The following is a 27,829-nucleotide window of genomic DNA, read 5'->3' as shown; positions in this document are numbered from 1 at the left end:
ACAAAACCAAGAGAAGCTATGATACTAATTGATCCAACTTATGCAATACAAATTGTATCTAAACCATTTAAGTTACTCTCTCTCTCTCTCTCTCTCTCTCTCTCCTTCAACATAAATTTTTATAAAAAGTAAATTTTAATTTTTATTGACAACAAAGCTACAATTGGCCAAAGCCTTATTTAGAAATGAGACATCATGAAGGCCATAGGAATTATGATATGTAACTGAATCATACTTTCAAAATAACCTTTATTTTATTATTGTTCATATAAGTAGCTCATACTTAATCTACCATATGTTACTTCAAGAAGAAAATATACATGCCATTCAGTTAGCAAAAGAGAAGTCCAAAATGGTAGCTGTATTATTAGTAATATGTCATAACCAAAAACAGTTGTTCAAATAGTCCAATAATTTTTACTAATTTTATCCATCAATACTAAGTATTATGAATTGACTCACCCAGTATTAATACTAAGACAAGAGGCATGAAGAATGCCTCAACCAAATGAAGCTTGAGTCGATCAAAAGTTAATTGGTGGACAGAAATGATGATTGTCAATTAATTGCTCTTCTTCTATTTACGAATAATCAACTCTTAGCTAGACTTACATTTTTACTAACAGAATACAAAATCCATTTACAAATAAGGAGAAATCATCCCGATCATGACAACTATTGGTCATTGTCTATTATTCGAGAAATGATAAACTATTGGAGTACATAGGGTAAAGGAAAACCCAAAGATGGATCAACTATCCTGGCTGCTCTCCTGGCTTTTGAGCCTTTCCATTTGAGAGACCAAAAGCTGTTGCACCCTACCCTGAAGCTGTACACCAGATTTTTCAGTCAAAAACATACCCGTGACAAAAGATCTAGTGTTCTTGAGGGTTTGTTTAGAACCTCATGGAAAAGAAAAGAAGAGAAAATAAGAATTTGACCATTATTATTCCTAAAAATAGTTAGTAAAAAAGAGAATTTGATCATTATCTCATTTTTACTAACTATTTTTAGGAATTATAATGGTTAAATTCTCATTTTCTTTTCTTTTCTGTTTTTAGGTGTTCCAAACAGACTCTTAGTTTCTTGAAAATGGGTCAGGCCTATCTGTCAACCCCCAAAATAATAGAAAGCAGCGGCCGAGGGGGAGGCCACACTATTTCCTATACCAATCACTTTTAGTTCTTCTTTTAAGTCAGTCAGAGGAACGACGTGCCCCCCATTTCTTAAGGAGATGCACTAATTTCAAAGAGGTGATAAAGACAAATGAATAATATGAATGAATAAAACAGTTAAGATACTTGAGATGGATCGTACCTCATTAATTCCTGCATCACTCGTCACAGACACATGGATGGCTCCATGAGGCCCTACTTTCTTGTATCTTGCCAACTCATCATTATCATCATTAACACTTTCAGGTGCATTTTTCAACAGATCACATTTGGAGACAACATCGAGCCACAGGTAATTTTTGAATCTATCCCTCATCTCTTTGTATATAAGGTACTGCCAGACCCGATCATGAACAACCAAAAGAATTAGAAGGGCCCAGTCAGCAACAAGGAGATATAATGTCATCCAAGATCCGTAAAGGATCATTTCAAAACTGTTCACACATTTTCTTATTTTTTTCTAGATATAGCATGTTTCAACTACAAAACAAGAAATATTTACTCTAAGGCATTTCCTAAAATTCATTTTAAATACAAAGCAAGTTACAAAAATATCGACCCTTGGTTAGTATAATATTAATGTAGTACATGGTTCAATCATGGAAGAAAAGGTAAAGAATATGAATGCAGAGAAAATCATCCAAAACAATTGAAACTACACAAAAGAAGGATTCTGCAAAGGAAAAAGATAAAAAAAACAGTAGCTTACTTTCTGGAAAGTGTTTGAAAACATACTCACTTTTAGTGCTTTCAGCTCATCAAGCTTCTACTTTTAGTAGTTTCCTAGTTTGCCAACAGTATTAGTTAGAAAATTTTTCTTTCGAAATGTCTTTGGTTAGTAAGTCTTTTTTATTATTAGTCAATTTAAGGAAGGCTCAAAAATTGCAAGTCCATTATTGGTAGTTTCCATCTAAGTTAGTCGTTTGAATTCAATTTAATAAGTCATAATTTAATTGCAATTGGAAAGTTTTGTCCTCGGAAAGTTCTACTATTATGATGTAACATATTTTGGTAAGTCCATGATTGCTTTAGAGTCTACTGATAGGGGAAACTGCTGCAATACAAGTTTCCTTTTTTGTTGCTACAGCACCTTTGTTTTTTTTTTTTTTTTTTATGTTATTGGGTTTTGCTAAGAATAACTTCTTAATGGCTTTCTTATCATGTACTCGTTTTTGTTAGTTAAACAACACCTGTACATTTTAAAAAACACACAAAAAAAAAAAAAAAAAAACAAAACAACACCTGTAAATTCGAGTTCTTCTCTTTGAACTTGAAAACAAGGAATTTTCTGAAGAGTTGAGAAGCCTGTAGGCAGTTATTCTCTTTGTTAATATATACATCTTTTTCCAAAAAAAGTTATTCATATTCCAGCCTAGTCTGTCAACTATATTTAAATAGTTTTGGGGCTTTAAATATCTGCCTATCCAAATCTTTCTCTATGCCTAAGGATGTTAAAGTTAGGTTAGGATACATCCCAAGATGACTTGCCAAATTAGGAAGTCTTTTTTTCAACTAATAAACGCAAGATTTTCCTATTAATTGATCCATGTAAGACTATTTTTTTTACAAGTGAACAGTTGTGGGTAGAGGCCCACGAATGAGCATCTGCTTTGATAACATGTCAAAGTTGGATTGAAGTCCATCCTAAAATACCTAGCCAAGTTAAGAAACTTTTTTTCTTACTAATAAACTCAAAATCTTTTTACTAATGGATCCATGCGCGACTACTCTTCAACAAAAGATTCCTTTTCTTTTTTAAAATTCATTATATAGAAATTCCTGCCCCAAGTTCTTCAATTATTTGGAGAAGCTACTAGTTAGGCTTCCCCTAATATTGTGCTTAAATTGGAAATCTCAAAAATGCATAACCATTCAAACCTGTTTAAGAACATAGAAAAAGCTCAAATACCTGATCAGAAGGAGACATTCCACATTCTCCAGACAGGTCATGAACAAACATTATAGCAGTCGGTAAATGTGTGAGTACAGCAAGTGTCAACTTCTCCAAATTATTCCTCTCATCTTTAGTTATATGAGCAGCAGAAGCAGAGACTTAAGAACAGTGATTAAAAAAACTAAAAGCATCTGCACTCAGAAATCAAGTGAATTAGGTAGCTCCTCACCATCATGTCTCTTCAGAATGCCAGGAGTGTCTGTCACCTGCAATTAATCCCTCTGACCTTTAAGATGCAGTTCAAATAACTGAAGTAAAATGATTGAAATACCTCTGATTATTTTACTGTCAATATGAAAAATGATACTGCAAAGTATACCTGGAAGCGCTCATAATTAATAATTATGTGGCCCATCAGGATTCCTCGAGTTGTGAAAGGGTAGTTGCATATCTGAAAACAAAAATAATCTGTTGTAAAACAAGAACAGGGGCATTTTGGTCATTTTATATTGTCGTTATTTATATTTCTTGATGTAATCTTATTCTACATGTTGTAAAGGGGACATGTAGAATACGAGATATAGAGAATTAGGGTTTTCACTTAAATTAGGGGCAATGTTGTAAATTGACCCTACCAACTCAACCCTAAATCTAAAAATAGAAGTTGGAGGAAGTCCACCACGAATTTTCAGTTTTCTTTTCTCAATTTCTCTTCTCCGAGCTCTCCTTCTCATTCTCTCTCTTCAACCTTTCTTCTTCTTACTTTTTACATAGTATCAGAGCACTAGATCACATCCGGAAAGGATCTTTGTGAGTTTTTTTTCCTCTTTGAAGCAGAAATCTACATAAAGGAAGATTTTTTCCAGATTTTTGGTTACTGGCTAGTAAAAATCCAAATTTTATCTTTTTTTCTATGCCATACCCCTAGGGCTACTGGTCTTACTGTTCTAAGAACATATTCTGATGTTCTAAACTGCCAAAACAGGCTTTTTTATGCTGATCAGGAGATGTGTGCCAAAATTCCAGAACCATAACTGCTGATGTCATCTGTGCACTTGCTGACATCAGCCCTGGAGCATGTTCCAATGCACTTTTTCTTCTGAATTTAATCTCCTTATTGGATTTTCTGGACAGTTTGATCTGCGCACATCTTATAACTACCCTAATTGTGACTTTTTTGCTGGTAGGGCCCACTTGAACTGGTTGATTTGGAATTTTTGAAGGGTTAATTTGATTAGCTTATTTGATCTTCTATATCTGACATGGCTGACTCTGGTGAGGTTTACACTCCAGCAAAGGGGTTATATAATCCTGATGGTAAAGATATTTTCACTATCACCTCTAATAACTTGAATGGTGATAACTACCTTACTTGGTCCAGATCTATTAGAATGTACTTGAGGGGCAGGAAAAAAGTTGAAATTTATTAGAGATGATGATTGGGAGGTTGAAGATAGTCAAGTGATGACTTGGTTTGTTAACAACATCGAATCTAATATCAGGAGCTAGGTTATGAACTTTGAAACTGCCAAGGCTATGCGGTTGTCCTTAGAAGCTCTTTATGGACGAGAGCAATCTTTCCAGGGTTTATGAATTATATACAAAAAAATTTGGCTTGAAAAGGGGTAACAGAAATATGACAGACTACTATTGTTCTTTTTGAGTATTTGGAAAGAAATTAATGTCTTTCATCCTTTTACTACAGATGAAAGAGAAGTTCAAAAACAGCAGAGTCAACTCTTTGTGGCGAAATTTCTAGATGGATTGGATGCTGAATTTGACAGTATAAAGGCACAAATTTTGGCCTCAGATGAAATACCTAACCTCTCTACTACCTTTAATAGGTTACAGAGAGCTAAAAAAATTGTTGTGCCTAGAGCTAGAAAAGATCCTAAAGCAGGTGAAGCTACTACCCTTAATACATCGGCTACAACATCTAATTCTATTGACACGTCCAAGAGACATACAGGGGTTGGTAGAGGTAGAAGTAGAGGTAGAGATAATTCTGGCAGAGGACGAGACAAAGGAGATGGTAAATCTGAGCGCAAGTATGTTCACTATGGACGCACCAATAATTACTCAGACAGATGTTGGGAAAAATTTGGGAAGCCTGCATGGGCAAATGCTAGTACACATGAAGGTACAACACCAGAGTTTGAAAATACAATCCCTCCTGGTACTCCAGATGAATTACAGAAATTGATCCAATAGTAACAACAAATCTTACAATAAGAACAACAGATTTCCCAGCATATGACACAACTATCTATTCCCTCTGCATCTTAGGCACATGCGACTCCTACTACAAGTATGTCTACACTCTCAGTGTCTTATTCCCCATCTTGGGTTCTTAACTCTGGTACTACAAAATAAATGTCAGGTATGTCCTCACTATTTTATGATTTAAAAGTGTTTTGTTCTCTTTATGCATGTTAATTTTGCTGATGGGTCAGTTTCACCAACATATGCAGTGGGAAATGTTACCCCTGCACCTTTTCTTTCACCTCAATCTTCACTGTTAGTTCCAAAATTTCTTTTAAATCTATTGTCTGTCAGTCAAGTGGCTAAGTCTATGAATTTTTTTCTCACGTTTTACCCTACTTATTGGGTGTTTCAAGATCACGTGATAAGGAAGATGATTGGCTCTGCTCGTGAGAGAGGGAGACTATACTATCTAGACAGCCACAATCTAGACAATACTTCACATGCCGTACACACAGTTGATTTACCTCTTCAGTGGCGTCTCAGACTTGGTCATCCATCTCCAGCAAAATTGATTCAAGTAGTTCCAAATCTTCCTTCTAGTATTACTTTCCAATGCGAGTCATGTCAACTGGGCAAACATCATCGGAGCTCCTTTCTTGTTTCATCTCATAAAACTAATAAACCTTGTGAGTTTGTCCACTCAGATGTCTGGGGTCCTTGTCCTATGACTAGTCAGTTTGTCATAAGTATTTTATCTCTTTTATTGATGATTTCAGTAGATATACTTGGATTTTTCTCATGCAAGAAAAATCTAAAGCTTTCGATGTCTTTCAACTATTTTTTAATGAAATAAAGAATCAATTTACAACTTCTATCCATATATTTCATATGGACAATGGTCTTGAGTTTATGAATCGTAAATTTAGCTCTTTTTGTTAGTCACAAGGAATCATTCATCAAACTTCTTGTGTGTTTACTTCACAACAAAATGGAGAACACAAGAATCGTCATTTACTTGAGGTAACTCGTACTATGTTGATTCACATGAATGTACCTAAGACTTGTTGGAGTGATGCTATTCTTATGGCATGCTTTCTGATAAATAAAATGTCGTCTTCTGTTCTTGATGGCAAGATCCCTATTCATATTGTTTTACCTACTGCACCTTTATTTCTAGTGAAACATTGGGTCTTTGGGTGTGTATGCTTGGCACATTTTTTTATCAGTCAAATGATAAGTTGTCTCCATGGTCTATCAAGTGTGTCTTTCTGGGGTATTCTCGAACACAGAAAGGCTACAAATGCTATTGGCCATCTATGAGAAAAACATTTGTTTGTGCTGATGTTACTTTTTTTTTAGGATGTTTTCTTCTTTGAATCTTCTACATCTGAATCTGTTCCACCTGAACCCTCTATACCTACTCCGATTATTCCTCTTCCAGTTGAAGAATGTGCTCCAGCTTCACAAAATGCTCCTACTGAAAAACCAATACAGGTATACCAATACCGACAACAACCTTCTCATTCTGATCCAGACCCCCTTCTCACATCCGACCATGACTCTTCATCATCTCCTAATCCTGAGGTAAGTGATCTGAACCTTTCTATTGCCCTTCAAAAAGGTGTTCGTAAAGGTACCTGCCATCCTTTATCTCATTTTGTCTCGTTCGATTCCTTGTCTGATAACTATCGAAAGTTTGCTTTGTCCATCTCCACTTGCACTATTCCTTTTTCAATGCAGGAGGCCTTGTTGCAACCTCATTGGAAGAATGCCATGGATGTTGAAATGGAAGCATTAACAAATAGAAGGACTTGGGAGTTAGGTGACTTACCTCCAGGTGTTGTTATGATTGGATGTCGATGGATCTATACAATTAAATATAACTCAAATGGATCAGTTGAACGGTATAAGGCTCGTCTTGTTGCAAAAGGGTATACACAAACATTTGGGGTGGATGTTTTGGAGACTTTTTCTCCAGTTGCTCGCATGTACTCTGTTAGTATACTTATTTTTGTTGCAGTCCATCACAGTTGGTCCCTATTCCAACTAGATTTTTTTTTAAATGACTATTCCAACTAAATATAAAAAATGCCTTCTTATATGGTAACCTTGAGGAAGAAATCTATATGGAGCAACCTCTAGGGTATGTTTCTCAGGGGGAGACACATAAGGTATGTCGACTAAAGAAGGCTCTTTATGGCTTAAAACAGAGTATGCGAGCTTGGTTTGAATAATTTAGCCAAGTAGTTATATCCATGGGATTTCCTAGAAGCCATTGTGATCACTCATTATTTATTCTGAAACGATCACCTGGAATTATTATCTTACTGGTATATTTAGAGGATATCATTCTATATGGGAGTGACAAATTGGCGAATCACTTTCAGACTAAGGACCTGGGTCAGTTGAAATATTTTCTAGGTATTGCAGTAACAAGAAGCAAAGAAGGAACAACACTGACTCAAAGGAAATATATTACTGATATGCTTTAAGAATATGGTCTTTTGGGAGCTAAACTTGCGGATACACCTATGGAAGTAGGACTTGATCTTCATGATGATCAAAATCTAGAACTAAAAGATAAAACAATGTATCAAAGGTTAGTGGGTACACTCATCTATGCTACTATTACTAGACCAAATATTTCATTTGCAATAAGTGTAGTAAGCCAATTCATGGATCATCCACATAAAATTCACCTAGAGGCTGCACAAAGAATCTTGAGATATCTAAAGAGAACACCAGGAAAAGGTCTCTTTTTCAAACCTAATAATAATTTGAAGATTGAAGCTTTCTGATGTTGATTATGCAAGCTCCAAGCTAGACAGGAAATCAACCACTGGATACTGTATCTTTGGGAGGAAATTTAGTTAGCTGAAAAAGTAAAAAACAAAATGTTGTTGTTCGGTCCAGTGCAAAAGCGGAATATAGAGCAATGACCTACACTGTCAGTGAGCAAATGTGAATAAAATCTGATGTCCAGGAGTTTGACCTTAATCAGCAGGATCCTATGACTATGTATTGTGATAACCAAGCAACAATCTTCATTGCAAATAATCCAGTCTTTCATGAAAGAACAAAACATATAGAAGTAGGTTGTCAATTCATCCGAGATGCAGTAACAAGGAAAGAAGAAACTATTCCGTATATTCGGTCTGGTAATCAAATCAGCGATATCCTAAGTAAAGCACTGGGAAAGCGTGAATTCCTGAATTTCTGCGGCAAGCTGGGATTGTTCGACATATACACTTCAAGTTGAGAGGGAGTGCTGAAAAACAAGAACAAGGTCATTTTGGTCATTTTCCCTTGTCGTTATTTATATTTCTTGATGTAATCTTATTTTACATGTCAAACTATGTCTACGGACCAGATTTCATGTAAATGGGACATGTAAAATAGGAGATATAGAGAATTAGGGTTTTCACTCAAAGTAGGGGCAATGTTGTAAATTGACCCTACCTACTCGACCCAAAATATATAAATAGAATCTAGAGGAAGTCCAGCCACGAATTTTCAGTTTTCTTTTCTCAATTTCTCTTCTCGAGGCTCTCTCCTCTCATTCTCTCTCTTCAACTTTTCTTCTTCTTACTTTTTACACAATCAATCGGAATAAGGCCACCAGATTTCAAAGTAAATAAAGATAAATCCAGTCTTTGTTTTGAGATATCAGACAACCAAGGCCTTACTCCACACACATACAGTTTTTACTCACAGTAAGTCATGTAGCATGAGATAAGCATTACAGGAAGACAAGAAAGAATCAAGGGTGGGCAGACAGACCAACCAGAACCCAATCAGCTAAGAGAAAAAAACTATACTCCGTACAAGTCGAGCTCGCAATCTTGAGTACCAAAATAAGAACAATTTTGCTTTTATTTCAATTTATATGCCAAAATTGAACAGCAAGCAGCAATCAAAATTGACTGACAAGTGAGACATTCAGAATATGAGTGGATTAGAGACCAGTACATCTAACTGGTGCATACAGCATATTACAGTCACAGATTCAATTACCAGGAGATATCACAGACTCATATTTTAAGAATAAGAGTGTAATGAATCTTACAAGAGTGCAGATTGCCATTAGATTGGGTCCACTGTACTTTCATAAAAAAAAGTATTACAGCACTGGGTCCACTCTACTTCATAAAAAAAAGTATTACAGCACTTTCAACAGAGAAACTTTGCTCTAAAATAGAACACAGACATTCTAACCAATACCCCTCAACAAGGGTGTACAGTTCTCTTATTTGTTTTTTAGTCATACAAGCTTTTGGTAGGTCTCTATTTCTTTCTAAAGTTCTAACAGTTAGGAGTTACCTCAGGTTTCCCAGTGGACAGAACACGAACAAGAGATGATTTCCCCACATTTGGTGCTCCTACAAGGCAGAGTGTCGGGGTCTCTGGATCAACTACAGGCATAGCACGCAAGGTCTGGAAACCCAAATTACACAATTAATATTAATCCTTTCAAAACATCCAACTTCAAACACATTTACTGTCTGATACATCAAGAACTAAATGCTAGAACGTACTATATTTACCTACTCAAAGGAAAGTAAAATAATGTTAAAGGCCTCAGTACCTTTGCAACATCTACAAGATCATCCACAGCTTTTCCTTGAAGTTGAAAAGCTTCTTCAAGCTTCTTTACTCCCTAAAAGTTAAGCAAAAAGACAAAGCTAGAAAGTCTAAATTTGAAGGATGTAATTATTTATAAGGAAAAGTCGGACAGACAATATACTTAACAATGACATAAAATAAGTACCCAGATGCGTGGAAAGTTTTTTACACACAAACACACTCACCTCATTCAGACTTTCCTCTGCTTCCCGCTTTGTTGAAGACTGTAAAAGGAGATCAACAAACTGGCTAAGACCTATCTATTTAAGGGAAACAGAAAATACTTGAAGCAATACAACAGGATGAGATCCTTCTTTCACGGTGTTTTTACATAACAATAATGTGGAAAATGGCAGAAATGAATGACAGATGAGCAGCGGATGTGGTATGATGACAGTGGTGGAGTGATTAGTAACCATCTTCTACGGTGGCAAACCTTCTATAGAAATCTATGGCAACATTCCTAGTCATATTTGCTATAAACACAGAAATTCAATACCAATGGAGCCCATATTGATGGCATCCCTTTACCCTCCACAAAATCAGCCTCAAACATAAACCCGAATGTGAACAAATTATGTAAAGTGATTAAAGAAAGACTCTCTACCCTACACTTCAATAGCAGTGCCACTTATTGAAAAACTAGACCCTATCATTCCACCCACTTAAACTTCAAACCAACCTTCATTCATTGACTCTTAGCACGTATTATCTCAGCTGCAAATGCTCTTACACTACTATAAGTTAAAATGGCAAAATAAAGAAACATATGATATTATCAACTCCATTTCTAGGCACAAGGTGTGCAAACAAGAGGATTCCAAGAAACTTGAAGACTAAAATACTTGGATAGAAGTAACTGTAGAGAGAGAATATAAATATTAATTCGAAACAAATAGAAAATAGATTCTGCTTGAAGCTAGAATTACAGTGATGTACAAAACCTATAAATTTAACATTACAGTGTTCATGAATGTTTTCGCGTGCAGACCAATGCAATTAGTTCTCAAATAACAAGCAAAAAATCAATAAACAAGAAAATATGTTCTGAGGAGAAAAGTTTATACACTCCTTTTTATAACAATGAGAAAAAAAGGATCATGTTGAGAGAACTCCCAAGGGAGGCAAGAGTACAATCGACAAGGATACAAAATAGAATAAGGGGCAGTGACTCTTCCTACAGAGTCGAAGGCCCTCAAGGAGCGCTCACAACTCTGCGACAGGTACATTCTCAAGATCATAGGAACAAAGTAAACAAGAAGAACATAACCTGAAGAGTCTCTTATCACACCAACCCTCAACTATACATGGTCTTGAACATATCTATTTTAATTAATACCAACCTTTATTTCATGATACAAATTAAAAAGAAAATAATTTTCAGAACTCTGTTCAAACCTTAGCGCAGAGAGATGCTTGTTGTTTTCCAACAGAAACAACTTTCTTCCGAAGACTATCAATCCTTCCTAAGACCTGTTTGACCAAAAGATTTATGAGAAAACTTGGTAACGGTTAGGGAAAATTGAGAAAAAAAAATCTATTCAAAGTATCAAAATCATTAAGTTGAGAGAGAAAAAGAAAATAGTTCATTTACCTTCTCATAATTTCCTTCACCAAGAGTCAACTCAATTAGAGAGCGTTCATAAGGATGCAAAAATCTTTTATCAGGGAAATTCTCCATGTATCCACGTAGTGGCACGGCTAGTTCCTTGAAACCAAGACATTGGAAAATTGAATGTCACAAAAAAGAAATTTTCATTGTGAAGCTTAAAAGGTGAAAATGCATTTTGAGAAGGACCTACTTTTAGTCCCTAAACCACATTTCAAACTATGAAAGCCCCCTAGGCCAACCAGTTGTACATGTCTCACCATGACTAAGTTTAAACATCTCACCCTAGGATGATCCAAGTCATCTGCCCACAGCTGTTACAATCTTTCACAGTGAGAAATGTTGAAGTTCAACTGGACAGCAAGTTTTCAGAAAACAACTAAACTTTGGACCATTTCTCCTCAAATGATGAACATCTTATTGATGGCAAAATCAGTGAGCATGCATGCTACTGAAGTTCAAAATTGCTCAGTGAGAACCTCCACTAGCTAGAAATCTATGATCACATGATCATTATAGCAGACTATGTCAGTATCAAAATGCTAAATAAAACAATTAAAATGTGAATGACGGACAAATGGTTTTCTGGGCCGGAGCAACTCACTTTCATTAGTGCATCAAGTTGTTTGGCACCTCTATTTCTTTCTCTCTTGGCAATGTTAGCAATACCTATGGCATTGTAAACCAAATCCCATGAATTAATTAAAAATTATAATGAAACAAGATCTAGTCATGTAAATACTGAAATAGAACATACAAAGTTGAGTCATTACCCTTTGTAGGAGAAACCTTCTTAGCCTTCCTCATTGCCGAATAAAGTAAATCAATTGAAGGCATCACCATGGGCAGCTTCTGAAATGCACCAACTTTCTCAAACTTGTTGGATTTCCGGTCCTAGAAATGAAAATGAAAATAACTGAGCATCAAATCTTGTAAAACACAATGATTTTTGGTTCAGGATCAAGGAAAACTTGCTCAAGATTCAAGATGGAAGAGCTGATGCTTTACAAGCCATTATTTGAATTTTCAAGAAGCTGCTAAGTGCTATAATATATCACGCTGAGAAAATTTATAGTACTGAAATGCCAAGAGGAATACCGTTGCATCTGTTTCTTGTTCTTTCTGAGCAGTAGGTATATAGCTTTTACGGACAATTTCGTATGAGGATGCCTGTATTCTTCTGTTAAAACATAAAGTGTAACATTGTAGCTCCAAGACAGAAGCTGAATCTGCATCACCATACGTAAGTTATTTCATCAAGTGAAAAAAATTACAAACAAATATGACAAAGCTTTGTGGTGCTCTTCTTACTCTCTACAAAAGTCAGTCTAAGCAGCGGTTTAATTGGGAGAATCCTCTCTGATTGGTTTTAAATATCCTAGATGGAATAATTCAAGAATAGGCTCACCTCTTGGAAAGGGAAATACCTAATCTTGGCTGGTAGACTCACGCTCATAAAATCTTCCCTAACTGGGATCCTAACTTCTTTCTCTCTGCTTTGTCCTGCCTGACTAGTGTTATACAGAAATTTGGGTGATTGACAGAAGCTTCCTGAGGAAAGGTACGTTGGACCAATTCATGTCATCTTGTCAATTGGAGCGAGGAATGTATGGCAAAAGGGAAGCAGTCTGGGCCTTAGGAGAATCAAAGCCATGAATGAGGCTTTCCTCATGAAATGGGTCTGACGCTTTGGTTTTGAGCATTCTAGCACTTTTTTTTTTTTGGAGACAGATTATGACAAGTATCAAATTCCAACTGACAAGCCTTTTCCTATTAACTCAAGCCATTTCTTCTACCACTAGAAAGTTTTCCAACCATTCTTGTTTTGGTGTCAGGTCTGGTGAGCACATCAAGCTCTGGACTGATACTTAGCTCGGTAATCAATCCCTTGCTTTGGATTTTCTTGCTAATTTTCAGATTGGTGCTTAACCCTTCTGGATCGGTCAATCAGGCTTACAGTCCTCTGCATAACTGGAAATCTCAACTTTTGAAGACCCTATTCAATCATAAGATGGACAAGATGAACCGCTTGATCTCCAAGTTGGCCAACGAGTATATCAGACAGGGGCAGACAAGGTCATCTGGACAGCAGATTCCGAGGGTAACTTCTCTATCTCTTCCTGCTATCAAGTAATTGCACTTGAGCCAGCAGGGATCTCCTCAACTCCTCTGTGGTGTGGAGGGTGATTGCTCCTCAAAAAGTGAAAGTATTTCTTTGGTGTCTCTTGAAGATAAGGATCTTAAGTTGTGAGCAACTCCAAAGACGAGATATGAACATTCCTAACCCAAACTGCAAGTTTTGTTTGTGTGAACCTAAATCCATTAACCATTCCCTCCTCTTGTCTAAATTCGCTTTGGAGGTTTGGAATTCCTTTCTTAGAAGATTTGGTCTCTCGTTTTGTTTGCCAGAGATGCTATCTGATTTCATGTCCAGAAGCTTCCACATTAGCTTCCAAAGCTAGGAACTCCTCTAGCGCATAATGCTTGCTGCTGTAACTTGAACCATCTGGTTGGAGAGGAGAGTGCACCTTTGCTGCAAAGTCCTGCTCTGTCGGTGGTGTTACTGAGAAGGCCATCCACTTGATTCTACAGTAGACTAGGCTGGTCCAGGATTTCAATGATTGGTCAACGAATGTGATTCATGAAAATTAAATAACTATAGCACCAAGCATCACCTCCAATCCGAATCCTATAGTGTCATGGATTCCTCCTCTAGTAAGTCTACTCAAGATGCTTTCAAAAAAAAAAAAGTCTACTCAAGATGAATTTTGATGTGAGTTCGTTTGGAAACCTGAATCCCTTGGGATTTGGGGGTTTGATTCGGAACCATCTTGGTCAGATACTCTTCTCCTTCTATGGACCGTTGGGAATATCTGATTCCATTGCTGCCGAAGTGTCAGGTCTTCTTCATGGGCTAAAGATTTTCCAACAACACATCTCGGGTTTGATCATCATGGAGAGCGACTTCAAAACTGTCATCTCTTGGGCCAATGGCAGCATCCAATTTGCTTGGCAATTTGATCAGCATTTACTCAGATTGAGGACTTCAATGCAAATTGAGTGGTCCCACATACTGTATGAATAACTCGAACAAAGCTTTTGCAAAGTTGGAAAATTCTCAAGAGGTGATTGTAATTAATTTTCATAAAGCTGTTCTCCCTAGCTGGGAGGGCTTCTCTGTTGTACTGGGGATGTTCCCCCTGTTTTCTTTTAATAAAATCTTTGCTTGGTCAAAACCAAAAAGAAAAAAAAAACAAAGCTGCATACCACCTTCCATGAATTTTGAAAGAAATTCGATAAATAATATCGTATCAGTATGGACATGTTTACTGGACGAAACTCCTGAATGTCGATGTTTAATTAATCAATCACATCTTCTTATTTGTCTAGAAAAAAGACTACACTCCAGCGATAAGTTTCAAATCTTAGCATACATGAGTTGTCTATGAGCGGTGCCCAGATTGTTAAAATTGTGGTTCATTATGAAATGGTTCTGAAAAACTATTCTACAGAAGATTCTTTCCCAAAGCCCAAGTTATAAAGGGTGAAATATAGTGTTTATCCCAGTACCTCAGCAAGGACCCATGTTTACTGGATAGTATTGTGGTGCCCATCTCCCAAGCTAGTAAGTCCATTAGGCAGAAAAAACGATGCTGTTTAACATTGACCACGGTTAAGGGTTGAATCTTCATCCAAATTCTATACTTACGTGGACCTTTAAGCAACCCAGCATGAAAAGTACTTATAATTTCTTTAAGTAACTAAATTTATTTAGTAAACAGGAGAGAGAGCGATGTGGCTTGAGTGTTTGGGTCAATGGTAAAAAACGAGAGAGAAAGAGAGAGACCTTTTGGAAGAGTTCGGCTTCTTAAAAACAGTTTGGTAGAAGGAAGTTGCCATTGCTGCAGCAAGTGGAAGGTCCCGCTCATACCTGCATTCACCCAAAGCCTATTTGGATGCAACTTAAAAACAGTACTTTTTGCAGAATATAACAATTTTAGGCCGAGTAACAAGGCTTACCGTCAAAAGAAAAACCTACTTCCACCTCTTCCCTGTTATTCAACAAAAGCTCTTTCGTCTTCACTGATCGTCCTTATGAATAAGGTCACCTTAACCTTGTAGCCAACTCCCCCTCCATAGAACCGTTGTTTCTCTTTCCAATGGCAGCCATTTCATCACCCCCACACTTTTCTACTAATAAGAAAAAGCTAATCAGAAAATCATTCAGGTGACAACAGAAGATACTGAATTGAGGAGCCACGAAAGGAAAGACGCTTTCTTCTTTTTTTTCGGCAATAAAAGGAAACGAGAAAACATGTAACACATATAGAACTCTTAGACAGACAGTGAAACGGAGTCATGGAGAGAACTGAGAGTCACTATTTTCCAGAGAAGCATTTTATCGAATAGGTGGCGGTGGCCCTCATGAAGGAAATGAAATCGCAATTCCATAAGAAATACGAAGGAAAAATGGCACTGCTTAACAATGTGGCAACTTCATCGATTGGGTAAACACTCCAGGAAAAAGCATAAAAAAGAGAGAGAGAGAAAGAGAGAGAGAGAGAGAGAGAGAGAGAGAGAAACCATGGATGAGACGATTAAAGAACTTCTGCTGTCCAACAAGCAATGAGAGACGGACAAAGATATTCTACTTTTCCAATATCTAGGCGAACGGACGACCTGGAGTGGTGATGTCCAACGTAACAACGTTGGAAGGAGCCGAGAATGATAAACAGATAATTATTTAAATATATAAATAAATTCTTAAAAATTACACAATCCTTAAAAAATATTTTTAAATATTTTTTCAAATATTAATTCACTCAAATAAAAATTTATCGAATTACTCCCGTATCTAACAACAAAGGAAAACCCATATATCTAAGAGTATTATACGATGGGTCACACGACCAAATAAAGTCCACAAAATGAGCCCAAGAACATAACAAGTAGGACCCACCATGATTACCACAAGCTAACATCTTTATCACATAAGTTGAAAGATCAAGCAAATGCAGGTCACGTCCTAGAAGAGTTCTAATTTGAGTTATGTTTGTCTTTTATCTATATTGAGTTATTTAAAAATACCCCTAAAATACAATGGAAAATAGATAATCGAATAAAAGTACTTGAATAACAATCTGTGTAAAGGTTTTTGTTTCATTTTGGTTTAAAACTAAAAATTATTAAATAAAAAATCAGATAAACAAATAAAATCCACACTTTAAAAGATTTTAGGTTACTAACTTTGTAATTATAGACATTTCATCCGATGTTCTTGGAGAACTTCAAGGAAACTCTCAAAGCTTGCACTAAGTCCTCCATTTCTTGACAACTTCAACGCTTTCAAGAACCTATTCTCTCCCCGATGACACCAGAACAAACACCACCTGGCCCATTATGCATGGTTGATCGATTAGACTTTTCTAAAGATCGATTAATACTATTTGTAATTTTTTTGAAAATGGGCAAAAAAATGCCAGTTTGATAGAAAAATTTATGAATAACCCTTCAAATGTCTTATAAACAGTAAATTCCTTCCTGACCGCGAATCCATAATACATTACCTGATTTCATCATTTCTTTAGAGTGAGTACATACAATAAAGCATTTCGAATTTAACGGCCAGATCAATATTTACAGAGATAGATTCCATTCTTTGGAACTTTCTGTCCTCTGCTTATTTACCAGTTCATTCGTCTTTGTGCAATTGTAGGTCAATTTGCCTTTACATGCTGACAGATAGAATAGTGAAAATAATACAGCCATTGAGAGGAACCCAATATTTATTCACTTCGGAGAAGTTTGGCTGGAAAAACTGGGTCCAGAAACTCAATGGCTTGTCCAGGTTTCATACTCACATATTTATACAATCACCACTTTTTGCATACATTTGCACTCCTTTGCCTCTCTTAGAAACTGTAAATTTCTTACTCTTACATGTCACATTTGATCTTGGGCAATGTTGCCCATTCATCGAGTAGTTGAACATTGTCTCATTCTTTCAATGTCCAAATCTAATAAGAAAAAAGGAGTCCAAATACCATACCTTGCATCTTTGTAGATTTTTGCCTTTTTATTATTCAGACAGCTACAGATAAATATTTTCAAAATGTGTCATTCAGACAACATCATAGAGTGCTATGCAAGTGCCATTAACAGCAAGTAATACAAATCTTGCTTGAAGCTAATCATGGTTGAGCCACAATGTCTCAATGAAGTGCAATGGGAACTGAGAAGAAAATATAGCAAATCAAAATATTCAGGAGGCGATGAAATTTTACACCACAGCTCAGTTGATTGGACACACAATGTGAAAGTCATTTTCACTTTACTGCTCGTTCTTTTCTGTTTTTGCCTCCAGCATCTCTGATTGCCTGCTTGAACAGAAGATTGAATTATATCATATCCATAGAAAAGATAGACTGCACAATCGTATCTACAGGTTCATTGTATGCCTACAGGGTATCAGGCAAATTCTATGCAAATTACATCATAGGGCAGTTGTAAAGAGAAAGCTAGTTGGAGCAAGTTTCATTTTGACATGTTGTTACATGACACTTATAACCTCTTTTGTTCATTCTTCTTCCTCTTCTTCTCCTTCTCTAACTGGATTCAAGCAGACCTAGCCCCTCATCTCGGTCAATATTGTAAATGATCCAGACTAGGTCAAAACTTGGTTCACTAGGCCATGTTTGCCAACTTGATCAGTGAATCGACTGACCCAGACACATCAGTCAGGTGATCCTTCGTGCGGAGAAGTTCTCCTCAAGTGCAATAGAAGAGAAAGAGGAGTGAACCCACCCCCATCCCCTCACTTCAGCAGTGGCCTGGTCCCTCCTCCACTCACACCAGAATGGAGGGAAGGAGCAGCAAACCCCCTCACCACTCCCTCTCCTCTCCCTGCCATTCACGATGTTGACCAGAGAAGGATTCCCCACCCTCCCAGCTGTTGTGAAATTGCAGGAAGGGCAGGGGATCCTTCCTCCACTGCAGGAAATGCAGAAACGGAAGGGAGCCATGTCCCCTTGTATACAGATTGGAGGTAGTTTCTTCAGATCTGAAATGTCTTTCTTTTTTCTATAAAAATGATGTCATGATGATACCATTTAGGTCAACTGATGGTCAACCTGGCTTCAATCAGACTCCGTCACCTCATAGGGTCAGTCTTCATTTCATTGGATTAAAATAGTCCTAAGAAGTACTTTGTTTACAAAAATTGTAATGGAAATTGGTTTCATTAGAAGCTAGTAAGATTATTCAGTATTCTACTTCATGGTACATATAAAATTGCTATATAGATAGTTCACGTGAGTGATATCCTAATTTATAGTATTGATGCAATTAACACATAGCAAATAAAGTGGCTTGAGAAAAAATTTCACACCAAATATTGGGCCTTTGGGCTATTTTCTTGTTATTGAGGTCAAAAGTAAAGGAGATGAATCAGTTCTATCTCAAAGAAAGCATGCTTTTGATCTTCTTGGAAAATGGGTATCTTAGTGTTTTAGCCTACAACAATACCTATAAAAGCCCTTGTGAATTTAAATGATAGAGAAGAAACAATACAAATGATTGTTAAGAAAAGTGATTTAATTAAAAGTGGGTTTGCAATTGGTGTCGTTAGTCAATTTACTCAGAATCCAAGAAAGTCTCACTTGGATTTTCTTTTTCTTTTTGGTTTGTTTTTTGAATGTTGAATACTAAGATTTTGAACGAAATCAACCCCTGGTGAGACTTTGAACCTAAAACCTCACGGTAGAAACTCCCTCATGTACCTATTGAGCCAAAGGCCCAAGTCACAATCTCACTTGGAAGTTGCATATCCGATTTCAAAATACCTTCTCAGAAAGCCTAGAAACATAAATCATTTATATGTGTAATGCTTACTAAGATATTATAGTCATTGTGATGTACAATATGCCACATTTTAAGTGAATGTCTATACTAGATTTTTGCATAACCTGTTACCTGTTTACATGGAAAAGAAAAAAAAAAAACAAATAATGACGAGATTTAGTTAGAGGCCAAACATAAAACTAAGGCTCACACAGCTTATTTAGCAATTTAATGTTGCAGGGAAGGACAACATTTGAAGCGGATTGTCGTTTTATAGGAGATATTATGATTGCAAAAAAATATGTACTTCTTATGCTCACTTTGAAGATAACTTACGGTATGTATTTTTATGAAAGCCTTGCTTGATCAATTTTTTTCATCATTTACTAAAAAGTTGTCTCAGTTACATGTTTATGCTCCAGCTTCAGGCGTGTCAAACCTAGTTAAGGCCCTTGTTGGATCATGTTTTCTCTTGCACATGCTGCTGCCCAATCTTTCTAACCTTTCTGTCTTTCATTCTTCTTCTCTTTTTTCCATAAGTGAGTTTTTCTTTTTTCCTCTTTCTTTTAATTTTTATTTCACAGCAATCAATGTTATTATTTTCTCATGATTTATTTTATATCCATTACGATAACAGAATGGCCAAAACATCTGGAGTAGACACCTACTAAAGGATATAAACTTACCCTTGAGCTTTTGCCCAGCGTTGTAGCTGATAGAGTTGCACAGTTTCATTACAAGCATGACAAGCCAAAAGAAGATAGTTGCGTGGCTGCACCATCCACGCAAACCTCATGAAAAGCCCAGAATAAACACACATAACTGCAAATCAGTTTGAAAGTTAGATTTGAGGGTAAAGCCAATCAAGGGACCACTTAATATTCTGGTTCAATGGTTCTAACCTGCAGTCATGTTGCCAGATATCAGTTCAGGTGGTTTTTGTGTATCCACCAATCCCTGTCAAAATAGCATCTAAAAGTTTATAAAAAATTCAGTTTACCACTGTCCTCAGTGAGAGATGCAAAAGCTAAGAGAAAGGGCTTTAAAATAAAGGAACAATAAGCCATAGTTATGTGCATTACACAGAGAATACACATATTCAAAAGCCAAAGATTCCACTATATTGAAAATAACAATTAGAAGAAAGGAATAACAAGATCCATCTATCTGCATTAAATATATGCTAATATATTCAAAAACTGAAGTCTGAAAATATATTCCAGGTAGCAGATTGCAACATATTTAAATGACGGAATAATAACTTGAGAGTGACAAAACTTTAAAAGCCATATCATTAATCCTGTTAGTGGGAATAATAACAAGGTATAAGAGCAGGATGTCAGCTTGTTGGGCACAGTTTGCGCCCCATTATGTTTGTACCCTGTCTGTGTTGTCCATATCACATATTGACCGAGCATTGACACCCATTTTGATTTTGAAAATAACAAAACTTAATTAATCTAACATTGATAATTCTAGCATTTTAGATGCAATTCCTTCAAGAGACACACAAATCAAGGTCCATGCAAAGACAAGGTAAAAGCCTCTTAAAGACCTTGAGCTTCACTACCGTGTCAAAGAAATCTTGAAGAAGCACACTAAAAAAGGAGAAGCAAAGAATTAAAGACTAGAGTTTAGGAAGTCTTGGAAAATAAAAATAAAAACTCGATCTATGTAAGAGTCCCAAATCTTCAAACTTAAGGTATAATGGAATTTTTGGAGCCTTAGGTCAAAATTGCATAGTTCGTATGTTTTACTGATGCATACATATGTTTTAAACATATTAGAATCACTTACGATCAATTTCAATCATGCTTTGAAATCACATTTAGAAATCTGTCATTGCATTGATTGATCAACATCTGCCCATGATCGATCAATATTGTCCAGGCAATGCAAGATTATGAAGAATGATTGATCAACCACTAGGCATTGATTGGTCATACAAAAGTTTGCCAACCACGGACATAAAGTATGATCAATCATAGAAAAAACATTGATCGATCATACTTACAATGCACAACCAGTAGGAATTTTGATTGATTGATCATTCCTTGGACATTGATTGATCAACTTAACTTGTCAGACTCAACGAAAGGATATTAATCGATCAATAAGTCATTTTTTGACAAAAATATAACCGTTACACATAAATTGATCGATCAATGACATGTCAACTATTTGCAAACTGACTTGGGGAACTTACAAATACCCCACCAAACATTCTTTTGAGAGGTTAATGAGCTTTTATTGGCATACCTATAGCATTCAAATTTCTCCATCTTGCAAATCCACTCCTTAGTTCATCTTTGAGAAAGAAAAAAACATTCTTTGCAAATCTCTTCCACTCTTCTCAAAACCTACTCCTTGCATTCACTTAGTCAAGCTCCAAAATCATCTACATTGTGCATCCAAGCTGGAGGCTTAGACATTTCAAGGGAAAAGGCTATCTCTCCAAGTTCTAAAATAGGTGTAAGCTTTCTATTTTTTGTATTTTCATTTTTCTCTTGTTAGATTCATGTAGAACCTCTTGAATCTAGATAGAAAGGCTTGCTAGAGCTAGAATCTAGTAAAATCTCAAGAGAGATTTATTATAATCGTGTATTTGACCATACACATGGTTTAAAAGAGAGCCAAAATTCTTTTGTGTAATTCCAATGTGGTAGAGCTTATATTAGCGGAATTTCCCAAGCACGGGTTCTTGGCGGTGAATACCAATAGGGAAACATTGATAACAAAACATCTTATATCAATTGGGTGTGTGCATGCTTTACTTTTACTTGTAAATTGAGCACACTTGCTTTTAATTTATAAAAACTCAGTTCACCATCTTGCAAATCCACTCCTTAGTTCATTTTTGAGAAAGAAAAAACATTCTTTGCAAATCTCTTCCACTCTTCTCAAAACCTACTCCTTGCGTTCACTTAGTCAAGCTCCAAAATCATCTACATTGTGCATCCAAGCTGGAGGCTTAGACATTTCAAGGGAGAAGGCTATCTCTCCAAGTTCAAAACTAGGTGTAAGCTTTTCTATTTTTTGTATTTTCATTCTTCTCTTGTTAGGTTCATGTAGAACCTCTTGAATCTAGATAGAAAGGCTTGCTAGAGCTAGAATCTAGTCAAATCTCAAGAGAGATTTATTATAATTGTGTATTTGACCATACACATGGTTTAAAAGAGAGCCAAAATTCTTTTGTATTTGAGCACACTTGCTTTTAAAGTATAAAAACTCAGTTCAACCCCCCCCTTGAGAAGCCACTTGAACCAACATCACAAGCCCATTATCCATATGTGTGTTATGGATGCAGGGACTAATGTCAACAATTTTTAGTGTATAATTGTTAGATTGAGCCCGGTTCCATAACAAAATGATTAGCCACTTAGGAGGCCTATTGCTCAACCTTAAAACCTGTTAACTTTTCTTCCCATTGTTTAGCGTGAAAATTTTTCCTATTCAACACTCTCCCTCACGTCTAGGCTTTACACATAACAGGCTTGAGACGTGGATACAAACCCTCAATAGGGCACACAAAGTCCTACTTCATGGAGCCCACAACACAAAAACTCCTACCTCGTAGAGTCCACAATACACAAATAACCTGGGGAGCACAAATTGGGCCTCGGCTCACACATACAACTTGCTCTGGTACTATGTTGAGTTGAACCCTGTTCCATCCCAAAATAACTAGCCACTTAAGAGGTCTATTGCTCAACCTTATCACCTATTGCCCATTTTCCCACTCAACAATAAGGTTAAACCATAGGTCTCTTAAGTAGCTGATAATTTTGGGATGGAATTGGACTATTAACAAATCCAAGTAGCCGAAGAACCTTCTCAAGTCATGTAGTGGGTTCCATACAAATGGTAATTTTTTGTGGATGCATTGTTAGAAAACAAAAAGATGAAATATTCCTTTTGTTTTTTAAAGCGATAAGCGCACACGCACATTACACCACAAACCCTGAAATTGGAACCAAGGACCCCCTCACACTATAAAGCCACCAAAGTGGGCATTAAATCAAAGGCCCAATCCACATTTCAAAAGTAAAGAAGTGGCCGTCTGACCTATTCCACTGAGCAAGGCACATTAAGACAGAGTTGCATAAAAAAGATGCAAGATTCTCAAATCATAGAGAAAAAGAGTCTCCTCACGAGGTTGAAACTCTAAAAATATTATGCAGGAATACAATAAGAAATCAAACCGGAGAAGTGTTTTTTTGTTTATTTCCTAAAAGTTGGTCACAGAACTAGATAGTGGAAACAACTTAAAAGATTTTAGAAATGTGAAAATGATAGAAAGTTTCCATTCTGTACTTCTGCAAGGAACATGAGGACCAATATAAAAAAGAGCAGCTATTTATCTGCACAAGCACAGAATACTCTAGGTGACTGAATCATGGAGTGCTTACATTCTATTTTTATAGCTAAGAAGATCAAAGAGAACCCAAAAGAATTTAGTTTTAAAAAATGGACCTGATGAAAATTACAAACTGCGTCAATTATTTCAATAGAGGTCTTTGAATAGTTTACTCCAGGGTTCAAGGGTTTAAGCTCAGCCAAAAAGCCTTAGCTTTAGCAGCCTTTTCATAAATCCTGGTAGAAGTATGGCGATTTGTAATATGTTTTAAGGTTATATCTGTCCTTATTCTCTGTCTTGATGTTTTAGCTCATGGAGCATTTAAGATAATCTGTATCATAAAGTGAATAATAAAAGATGAGAGGAGGTTGACAGATGGTTAAGTTGATTATTTTCCTCATCCTACTAACATCTTTTTCTTTTTTCCTAAAACAATGTCTTGTTTTTCCTCTGCAACTTATGCCCCTCATTTTCTTCCTCCGACCCTAATAAAGCTTCCCTCTAATCTTTCTATCTGGTTTACAAATCTCAAGCAAGGAATTTTTTTTCGTCAATATCAATTTCTCTTTTTTTTCATGTAAAGATCTTTCCTCTCCCAAAAGAATTTTTTTTTTCTATAATGTGAATTCCTGGCTTTTTACATGAAGGTTGTAAGAAACTGTACTAAAGCAATTCTATTTAATATTCCACAAGAACTGAAAAACAGATATTCAACAAGATATATGTTAAAATTAACACATGACAACACAATTGAAGCCTATTATAGTAAGTATATAAAAAACAGTGCAATACCATGTTGAGTTATGAATAAGACATAAGCATATAAATAAAGGTATAAGAGGAGCCAAAAAGTTTCTGAAAGTTCATAGGATTTCCTGCTTTTAGGATCTCTTTGTTAGATAATTTGATCTTTCCGGATAGAATGAAAGCCCTAATGAGTTATGCCAAAAATTATGTTTACAAGCTTAGAAAAGGAGCCCATATTCACAAAAAGCCAGAAGAGTATGATAGGAGCCAGCTGATGAGGTGTTAGTAAACAAGCTTCACGTAGTTACAACATAAGACCAGCCTTTCTATTCAAATATCAATCATGATCTCTATTTTCAAGTATCCACAGAGTCAAAGCACAATCAAGGTTCATAAAACAATAACTCAACTTGATTAACAAATCAACATACTGCAAGAGCAATGCCCCAATTGGCAATAGGACCCCAAAAATGAGTAGTTCTAGGACCAACAGGACTGTTCCAGAAAGCTCGAAAGGCCCCCATTTGCTCAATACCTGAGTGAAGATAGCATAGAAACAAGTAAAACAAATGTCCAATACAGTGCCAGGAAGAGAATGTAATTTCAACTAATGGACAAATAAAACTTATAATTCTTCATAAGAGGTTTCCTGGAAGTGAGACCATATGTTAATAAAAAAAAAAACTACAGATCAGTCAAAAGCTGGAAGCATACAAAAAGCAAGACTAGAAGGTCATGACCATGTATAATGAGGTGTTGAAGACATACACACTCCTTAGAAAGACTATCTGCAATATATTGGCCAAGCATTGGACATGCAATGAAGTTACATCAGAGCCATGAACAGTACCTTGCATTTCATGGGAAAATGTATTGAAATCAATAGCGGAGTTAAGCACTATTTTTTGCACCATCACAAGATGTTTCGAGAATCTCTTGAAAACCTCAAATTGAAGAGAAAAGATCTATGCCTATTTCAATCATTTTTGGTGACAATGCCAGAAAAGCTTTACCAATGCATTCATGAAGATGCCACAACCACCTGGACATGGACTGCCTTTAGAGCTACAATCAAAATTCGGTTTAACATATCCTAAGCAAGGAGAAACCAGTGGCCAGACGAAGGAGGAAAAGAGGATGTGGGCCCTGCCATTTCCTACCAAAATCTATGAACCATTACCCCCAAACAAAATCCTTAGATTCATTGATAACACCCAACGATGAGAGGATAGAGTTAGTCGACTTCTCCATGGCATTCCCCATAAAAAAATGCTTCTTTGAGAAAACTTTTTGGTTTCTTATAGGGTTCAGTGTCTTAGACTCGAGTCCTACATTGGGGACTCCAAAATCGAAAATCCAAATATTTGGCTATCTAGCAGCTTGCAGTACAAAAGATTGTTGAATTGCTTTCCTTGAGGGTGAGCATGTTATTTAACATGTATATTGTTATTGATGATTTTACAGTTGGGGCAGCAGCTTAGCTACGTTCTGCAATGCCCTACACAGAATGGAGGAAGAACTACAGGTTTCATCACTATCTGCTCGCAAGGAAGTTTTTTATGACAACGATAATTCAGGATGGCCGGAAAGATCTCAACGCCCTCCATCATTAAATTGTGATACTATCTAAGTTTTGAGCTTTAGCGTAGGTGAGATCCTTCCAGTTCTCGTACAAGTGATTGATTACTATTACAAGACTAGTCAATTTTGTTGCTCATTACTCGCATATATGTAAATAATGCGGATAGAAGGTGGGAAAGACAAGATATAATTGAGTTGTGAGAAAGAAAATTGCAGAGACAAAATTGTACCAATCTGAAAAGATCCATTAAAAATTGACAGTCAGATCCAATTAGAAAATGAAAAGATGATCGATAAGCAGAGAACTCACGTAGAGCAGAAGTTGAAGCGATCAGCGATGCACTCGGGCAGCCGTAAGTAGTGTAATCGATTACAGCGGAATGGTCCAGGGGGGCAGAGAAATGCTATGAGATTGATGGAGGATACATCGTACCGGAGACAGGAAGTGGGGTATTGGGTTGGCGACTAGGGCGCCCTAGAGCGGTCTTGGTCGGGTTTGAGTCAGATTTTTTTAATTTTGAACCCGCATCCGAACCGTGAAAACCCGAACCCAAAACCCAACCAAAAAAAAAAAAAAAGACTCAAAAGGCTTGGAAACCCAACCCTGGCTATTTTTCGCCTTTCAATTAGGGAGAGGTATTTGATTATCCCTTATAACGATCCACAATTTATTCCATATGCAGCAAAACACTTAAGAGGTACTCCGTACCTAGGGTTGCACTAAGTCAAACGGGTTCGCAAACTATTCGAACTTGATTCAATTCAGTTTTTACTTGAGTTTGGTTCGAGTTCAAACTTGAAATAAAACTCTTTAAGTATAACAAGTCAAACTCGAGATTTTTAAAACTCGACTTATTAGCTCGTGAGTTGATTCATTAGCATAAATTTTTTTATGAAAATATCATTTACTCTATTTGCTCTTATCAAATCCATCTTTAGTTGGATGATAGTTATTCTTATTTACCTTAAACCTCCGATCGTTAGTTCAATTCTTTTGGGTAACATATAATATTATTATTTGTCAATGAAATAAACACTATTGATGGGGTTATTTGCTCATTATTTTAGGTCTATTAAGCTGGTTATTATACAATAGTATGCTTCATTGCAAATTCTTTAACTTCTCTATGAAAGTTTGCAGTTCAACGGTATTAAATTCATCACAATATTTTCTTTATTTATTTTTGTTATTTTTTATTTTTATAATTTTAAATGTAGGTTAAAACTTGAACTTGGCTTGAGGTCTAGCTCAAACTTGGTTAAAATAGTGCTTAAGCCAAACTCAAATATATGCCACCCCTATCCATACCCCTATTATGTAATCGAGTAAAGGGGATAAATAATGGGTAAATAAACCTATAAAATATAATATATAAAATCATAATAAAATTATAAAAATATAAAAAAATATTTAAATAATAATAATATATAAAAAATATTAATTAAATATATAATTAAGTTATCTTTAATAAAACATACTTAAATTAAGGTACCTCCCATATAAAATGGATTTTTTCTTATAGTTATATTTAACTGAGCCAAAATTTATAAATTTACTCTATTTATTCAGGTAATTGGGTAATCAAGTACGAAATAACCTTACCTATATTTCTTCCATTTAGTAACCGATATATGGGTAAATAGGTAAATCCTTCCATGGATAAATATTTTATTTTGTATCCTGATGCATCATACAATAGAATGGATAAACGGGTAGAATTGCCACCCTTTCTATCAATCCAATCTTCGTCATGTCCCCACTTCAATCCATGACCCAAGTCACCAATCATTTTTTTTTT

At 36.1% G+C, this 27,829-nt stretch overlaps 2 protein-coding genes across 5 annotated transcripts; both read right to left on the bottom strand.

Annotated features, from left to right (window-relative positions):
* Nucleotides 1-548: 548 nt before the first annotated feature.
* On the bottom strand, nt 549-16,177 carry LOC137953383 (nucleolar GTP-binding protein 1). Of its 3 annotated transcripts, none has more exons than XM_068800755.1 (16): nt 16,091-16,177; nt 15,527-15,700; nt 15,354-15,454; nt 12,605-12,735; nt 12,280-12,400; nt 12,111-12,175; nt 11,492-11,605; nt 11,296-11,370; nt 10,083-10,121; nt 9,860-9,931; nt 9,595-9,708; nt 3,449-3,520; nt 3,299-3,335; nt 3,085-3,197; nt 1,318-1,509; nt 549-829 (listed from the first exon to the last, which is right to left on the bottom strand). In XM_068800755.1, the coding sequence occupies exons 3-16, from the start codon at nt 15,433-15,435 to the stop codon at nt 752-754; spliced, it is 1,305 nt and encodes a 434-aa protein (XP_068656856.1). In that variant the 5' UTR covers nt 15,436-15,454; nt 15,527-15,700; nt 16,091-16,177; the 3' UTR covers nt 549-751. The 3 variants fall into 3 exon arrangements, with proteins under 3 accessions (XP_068656856.1, XP_068656858.1, XP_068656857.1); XM_068800757.1 differs by having other exon boundaries at nt 15,354-15,437; XM_068800756.1 differs by having other exon boundaries at nt 15,527-15,697; nt 16,091-16,175.
* A 1,362-nt stretch (nt 16,178-17,539) lies between these two features.
* On the bottom strand, nt 17,540-26,457 carry LOC137953775 (mitochondrial pyruvate carrier 1-like). Of its 2 annotated transcripts, XM_068801278.1 has the most exons (5): nt 26,341-26,457; nt 24,881-24,984; nt 20,248-20,302; nt 20,032-20,167; nt 17,540-17,883 (listed from the first exon to the last, which is right to left on the bottom strand). In XM_068801278.1, the coding sequence occupies exons 2-5, from the start codon at nt 24,971-24,973 to the stop codon at nt 17,838-17,840; spliced, it is 330 nt and encodes a 109-aa protein (XP_068657379.1). In that variant the 5' UTR covers nt 24,974-24,984; nt 26,341-26,457; the 3' UTR covers nt 17,540-17,837. The 2 variants fall into 2 exon arrangements, with proteins under 2 accessions (XP_068657379.1, XP_068657380.1); XM_068801279.1 differs by lacking the exon at nt 17,540-17,883 and having other exon boundaries at nt 20,028-20,167.
* Nucleotides 26,458-27,829: the final 1,372 nt, after the last annotated feature.

Source organism: Aristolochia californica, unplaced genomic scaffold (genome assembly GCF_029961685.1).
Source record: "Aristolochia californica isolate CCGP_79_NKW_82.1479 unplaced genomic scaffold, dmAriCali1.0.hap1 SCAF_16, whole genome shotgun sequence".
Classification (NCBI taxonomy): Eukaryota; Viridiplantae; Streptophyta; class Magnoliopsida; order Piperales; family Aristolochiaceae; genus Aristolochia; species Aristolochia californica.
The sequence above is the reverse complement of the archived record's forward strand: the minus strand, read 5'-3'. Positions and strand labels throughout refer to the sequence as shown.